The sequence below is a fragment of the Manihot esculenta genome, chromosome 16 (assembly GCF_001659605.2).
Source record: "Manihot esculenta cultivar AM560-2 chromosome 16, M.esculenta_v8, whole genome shotgun sequence".
Lineage (NCBI taxonomy): Eukaryota > Viridiplantae > Streptophyta > Magnoliopsida > Malpighiales > Euphorbiaceae > Manihot > Manihot esculenta.
In genome coordinates this window covers 33,220,400-33,226,872 of record NC_035176.2, presented here as the reverse complement: position 1 = coordinate 33,226,872, position 6,473 = coordinate 33,220,400, and the positions used below count along the sequence as shown (strand labels likewise).

Here is a 6,473-nt window from a genome sequence, read left to right as displayed (position 1 = left end):
AATAAATTGTTTATCAAAATAAAAATTATATTTATTAAAAAAATTAAAATTTAACCATTAAAATTCGAAAAGGTTTTTAAAAATGAATTTTTTTCACCTATATAAAATTTATTCGCTTTTCACGCGAGGACGGTGCCGGCGACTTTCTCACTTCTCCAATTCGTCACATGTGCCGCATGTGCTTTTCTAAGCGGCGTTTGCATGGTTTGTTTTTTTTCTGGTCAAAGGTTTGCATGGATTTCACGTGCTTATTTTTACGATACGTCATTGCACTTCCAAAGTAAGTTGGCTGGTATCCACAAACTTTTGAATTTTTATGCGGAAAAAAACAGGAAACTTTTGATTTTTTTCTTTATTTTGAGAAAATTTACCAACTTTACAAAAATTTTCAAAACTTAATTAAAATTAAATGAATAAAAAATGACTTCCATCTAATTGTATATTTTTTAGCAATAAAATATTATTATAACATGTAAAACACGACTGATTTCTATTCCATTTTTCAAAGTAAATAATAGATTAATTAAACAAATAAATAGTTAATTTATATTATTTTCTATAAATAATATATGATATTAGATTAACTTAGCTTATTAAAATTTAGATCAATAATCTAATAATTAAATACAAAATAATTAATAAAATTTGAGACTCAATAAATGCATTATTTAGTCTTAATTTTTTTAATAAAAAAATTGACTGTAACTTATCCTAGTCTTAATTGAATAATACTGAAATTATTTTTAAAATCATAGAATATTAAATTTAATTGAATTGAAGTCAATATTACTAAATGAAACTTTAACAAATCCACATATTTAAATGATAAAAGACAAAAACTTACAAAATTTATCAAATAGTGTATTTATTATCAATAAATAAATAAATAGTGTATTTATAATTCAATTTGAAATTAAAATAAAATTAATTAGAATTAATTTAATTAAAATTAATTTTTAATTAGATTATAATTGGACAATTGAATTTACATTGAAATTTAGTTTATGTTTCGAAATAAAATAAAATAAAACTGAAAAATCTTAAATTTTTGTTTTTAATTTTAATCTCATAAATTTCAAATCAAAACCGGCCCATAGCCATTTACCCTTGAGGATCCAATCCAAACGGCAATCGCATGTCACGCATTGCGACCGACCAAACGGCCATAGCAAACTCGGACTCGGACTCCGACTCGGACCCAGTTGTGGCTTTCCTCCGTCTCTTTCACCCTCAAATTTCATCGCGCGGTCCTTAAAAAGAGCGTCCCTTTATTTCAATTCACAGAATCTACTCTTCTGCTCTAAATCCTCTCTCTGTGGCCAGGAAACACTTGCACGATTTCCTTTCTCTAAAACCCACAATCTTAAACACTTCATCATCGTTTTCGTTTGTATTATGCTTCTCTCTCTATTTCTCTTTTTGGAAATTAATCCGTATTTGTACTCTCTTATTTTCTCAATATTCTAGCTGCATAGCTAAAATTCACTTGTTTTAGCCTGATAACCATCATAATGGTTTGATTAATGATCTCTAATTAACTTTCTTTATATCAGTCTCACCATGCATCAAACTTCTACAGTAACCCAGGAGTCCGGTCCCGTCTTTGATTTTGCTAGCCAATTGGGTCGTTTTGCCTTTAACACAGCCTTTCAGAGCATAAATTCAAATGGCTACTCTTCATTCAACTCAAATTATTTGTTTTTCGATAGTTCAGTTGCGCAAACAAAGCGCAAAGTAGCTGTTTCTCTGAGTTTGGGTAGTCGGGGCACTTCCAGTGTTAAAAGGATTTGGAGTGAGTTCAATAGGGCAATTAGATTTCACTGTGAGAGAATCCCAATTGGGTTTGCTTCCGTTCGGGTTGGTTCTGGAGATACTAATGGAGACAACAGCAATGGTTTGGGAGACGATGGTTGCAGTGTTTTGGTAGAAGAGGGTTTGCCTTTGAATGGTGCAGAGGCCGAGAGCCCCAAAAAGGTTCTCATTTTGATGAGTGATACCGGGGGTGGCCATCGAGCCTCTGCAGAAGCTATTAAGGCAGCGTTCTATGAAGAATTTGGTGATTATTATCAGGTTAGTTTTGAATTTTGATTGGTTATAATTGCTGTTTCTTCGTTTGATGACTGTTGAAATATGGAAAAGAAAGAAAAGGTGAGTGCTTTTCATCATCACGAACCTGAGGAAATGGAAATTTGCTTTTAAACTATTGAAATGCAACGTTATATTCACTGGCCTTTTCATCTTGGCTTAAGTGGTCAATTGGCAAAACAAAAAGTTATGAATTTCAGCATTTCCTATTCCTCTCTCTCTCTTTTTTTTTTTTTTTTTGGGTCCTTGTGATTTTACCTTTAAGTTGTCTGCCGTTTATTATATTATCGGGGGAGGTTATTTTCAGGGTGTCTATATATGCATTCTGCGTATTAAAGAGTGTGTGTTGCAGGTATTTATTACCGATTTATGGTCAGAGCATACACCTTGGCCATTTAATCAATTGCCCAGGAGCTATAATTTCTTGGTGAAACATGGGCCGTTGTGGAAAATGACTTATTATGGGACTGCACCTCGTGTAATACATCAATCTAATTTTGCTGCGACTTCTACTTTTATAGCTCGGTGAGTCATTCTTGCTCTTTATATATATATATATATATATATATGTATATATATTCTGAATTAGTTGCATCCTCATTCTATCTTCCAAGTCTCATAATATAGTCCATGCACAGTTTAGATCTAATATTTCTAGTCCAAATGTAATAAATTATTTTTAATTTTTATCCTCTTCTCCAAGGGTGACTATTCCATTTTAAGCTTCTATTGTGCCCGCCTATGTTTGAAGTGCTCACCAAGGAGTTAGAGCATAAATCAGCAAGGAGAGATGCTATGGACAGTCACTTTTCAAGAGACCGTCCAACACTCTCCATCTTATTGGTGGAAAGTTTATGATTAATTAAGGATAGAGAAAATATAACAAATACTTTTCAATCAATAGGGTGGAAAGTGTATCACTTGAAAAAGAGACTGTCCTTAGCATTTCTCATCGGCAAGTTGAAAAAATTTCAGCCATGAGGATTTCTGAAATATCTCAATATTCATGATATAAGATGAAAATATTAATTGGAAACTCTCAACAGCAAACTCTGAGAATCAGTTTCCATTGTTAACCCTCATCCCAATTTGAATTCTTGAGGATGGGTTGTGCCGTAGCATGCTCTTCCCAATCCTTATTTTCTTTATTCCTGCAGTGAGGTTGCAAAAGGATTGATGAAATACCAGCCTGATGTTATCATTAGTGTACATCCACTTATGCAACATGTTCCTCTTCGTATATTGAGGGCAAAGGGTCTTTTGCAGAAGATAGCTTTCACTACTGTCATCACAGATTTAAGCACTTGCCATCCTACATGGTTAGTTTTGTGTATGTAATTTAAGTTCTAAAGATATCTTGTTCATGACATAGTTTTGATCTTTTCATATCATGATGCTTAGGTTTCATAAGCTCGTAACAAGATGCTATTGCCCGACAACAGATGTAGCAAAGAGGGCATTGAAAGCTGGTCTTCAGCCTTCCCAAATTAAGGTTTATGGCCTTCCAGTGCGGCCTTCATTTGTTAAGCCTGTGCGACCAAAGGTTTGTGACCATTCTGGCTGATACTTTTGAACTCTGACACGGGATACATCTTTGGTCATGCAACATATAGTTTCTTGAAAGACCATGTGGTCCCTGTGACTGCACATTCAGGGAGTTGTTTTTCACACTCTTGGCAGCAAAATCCCATAGTCCTAAATTAGTAGAGTCTTGGAACAAGATCTTCAATCTATTATCCCTAACTAATAGAGTTTCAACCAGTAATTTCAACTCTTTCATTCTTCCTAATCACTGTCAAACTTTTTCTTGATGTGATTTTGACATAGATGTGTATTTACTTACCTTAGGCTACTGTATTCTAATATTGTAGTGTGAACTAAGGAAAGAACTAGGTATGGATGAAGATCTTCCAGCTGTGTTATTAATGGGAGGAGGGGAGGGGATGGGTCCCATTGAGGCGGTTGCACGTGCACTTGGGGATTCTTTATATGATGAGGATCTCTGTGAGCCAATAGGTCAGGTCCTGGTGATATGTGGCCACAACAAAAAATTGGCCAACAGATTGCGGTCAATTGATTGGAAGATTCCAGTCCAGGTATTGATCTATCCTCTTGTCAGTTCAATCAGAATCTTCTATGACAAACTGCCTATTGAACTTCATGTCCTGCAATTATTTTTGTTGCTAGCAGCAATTGAATATCTTATTCTATTGCTTGTGCTGTCTGTCCCTTGCATATTTAACAAGCGTCTCATCTAAGACATTTGATAGTGGTTAACTCATCTTGACTTTTACAATTTTTCTTTCCAGTATTTTCTACACTATAATTATAATATAGCCAATCCCAACTAGATGGAGATTAATGTTTAGTTGAGTTGTATAATATAAAAAAACAAAACAGTTAAAATGTTAATTCCCAATAAGTTTGGAAGTACAAGTTGTGGTTTGGTGGTTCAATTTTTTACTCATTTCCAGCTTTTGTCATCCTTTTCTCTCTTGTTATTTTCTTTGGGGTAAATTTCCAAAGAATGTCAACTTAGAATTTAGTACCAGCCCACTTGTGAGTCCCCACGTTCATTTGATGGAGCAATAAATGGTGCTACTGATCAAACAAGTCCATCATCTTGGTGCAGTAGTTAGATGATGAGGATGGCAATGGCCTGGGAATAGAATTTTAGCTTTTTCTTTTTTATTTATATATGTTCACTAAAGATTAAGCATATACATATACGCAATTGTAAGTGATCCCACAGAAATAAAGCAGTGAAAAGTTCCATGGTATAGGTGAAGGGGTTCGTTACTAAAATGGAGGAATGCATGGGTGCCTGTGACTGCATTATAACAAAGGCAAGTTCTTTTATGACAATAAGGTAATATTTCCAATCCATTATCCCCAATCAGCTAATGATTTCTCTTATGCAGGCTGGCCCAGGGACTATTGCAGAAGCAATGATACGAGGCCTCCCTATAATCTTGAATGATTACATTGCTGGGCAAGTAAGTTGGTTAACCTCATTCTAGAATTCATCTTGCATAAGACTTTTGCTAAATCTTGCACAAGATTAGAAGATCTACTTATTATTTTGGTTTTAATCACAACCCATAAGAGATCATCTGCATTCTGAAACCTGTGGTAAGTCAATGATCCAGTGTTGGTAGGTACACAGAATATTCTTCCCGATTGTAAGGGAGTGATTTTCCTGCCTATGTTTTCCACTGAAAGCAGCTTTTCATTCATTGCCATCTCCCCAGTCTCTGACAAGTGACAACCATGAATATTTTGATAATGCAGGAAGTAGGAAATGTGCCTTATGTGGTGGAAAATGGATGTGGGAAATTTTCAAAGTCACCGAAACAAATTGCAAACATAGTTGGGCAATGGTTTGGTCCAAAGGCAGATGAGCTTAAGGCCATGTCACAAAATGCACTGAAGCTTGCAAGGCCTGAAGCTGTCTTCAAGATTGTTCATGATCTTGACGAGCTGGTTAGACAGAGAAATGTAGTACCCCAATATTCCTGTGCTCCTTAGTTCTTTATTTTCCTCCCTTTTTTTTTGGTAGCAATCAATTTTGATAGGAGCTCAATTGCAATGTATAGTGGGATATAATTTTTTGTTTTTAAATCAAAGAACAATTCATATATTAGTAGAATCAAACAGCAGTATGGAACAATGGAGGATGAGCACCCTAGTCATTCGAGGCTGTGAAAGAAACAACTGCCTTAGCAAGACCATCAGTTCAGAAAGAGAATGTTGCTCATGATTCGGTCTTATCACATTGTATTTTTGGTCTGATTTATAACCATGGCATGGTGGGCAAAATAAGATAAAACTTTTGTTTCAACTCTTTAAACTCTTCCAATTTTGGGCGGATTAATTGAAATTTACTTGAAACTGTTACATCTATGCTAGCATAATCAACATTTTGTAAATAGTGAATAGAGAATGAGTCTACTTTTTTATTAAAAAAATTTATCTTATTTTATTAATTAAAACTATCTTATTAATGTTGGTAATAATTATAAGGTTAAATTGCTCTTTTTTTTAAAAAAATTTTTTGAAAAAATTGATAATAATGTTCATAAATTTTAGTTTTGTCTTAGGCTCTTACCTTTTTTCAAACTTAAATTTTTATAATATAAAAATAAGTGATTCATCGTATTATAGTTTTTTTTTTAAATGGAATCAGGAATAAAAAGATAAAATTTGAGATTTTTTAAATTTATTTAAATATATTTATAATTAAATTATATCCGTGAATGCTATCAGAATATATTAAAATATTAATATAAAAATATTTAATAATAAAATTTAAAATAAAATTATAATCTATTCAAGATATATTAAATTATTTTTTTATTAACAAAAAGTTAGAAAAAATAAAGAAAATA

The 6,473-nt window shown here is 33.2% G+C and overlaps 1 protein-coding gene across 1 annotated transcript; it reads left to right on the top strand.

Annotated features, from left to right (window-relative positions):
* Positions 1 to 1,224: 1,224 nt before the first annotated feature.
* LOC110604125 (monogalactosyldiacylglycerol synthase, chloroplastic) lies at positions 1,225 to 5,930 on the top strand. The gene is made up of 8 exons (XM_021742235.2): positions 1,225 to 2,070; positions 2,438 to 2,610; positions 3,243 to 3,404; positions 3,487 to 3,628; positions 3,957 to 4,181; positions 4,869 to 4,931; positions 5,007 to 5,081; positions 5,377 to 5,930. The coding sequence occupies exons 1-8, from the start codon at positions 1,561 to 1,563 to the stop codon at positions 5,611 to 5,613; spliced, it is 1,587 nt and encodes a 528-aa protein (XP_021597927.1). The 5' UTR covers positions 1,225 to 1,560; the 3' UTR covers positions 5,614 to 5,930.
* The last annotated feature ends 543 nt before the right edge of the window (positions 5,931 to 6,473 follow it).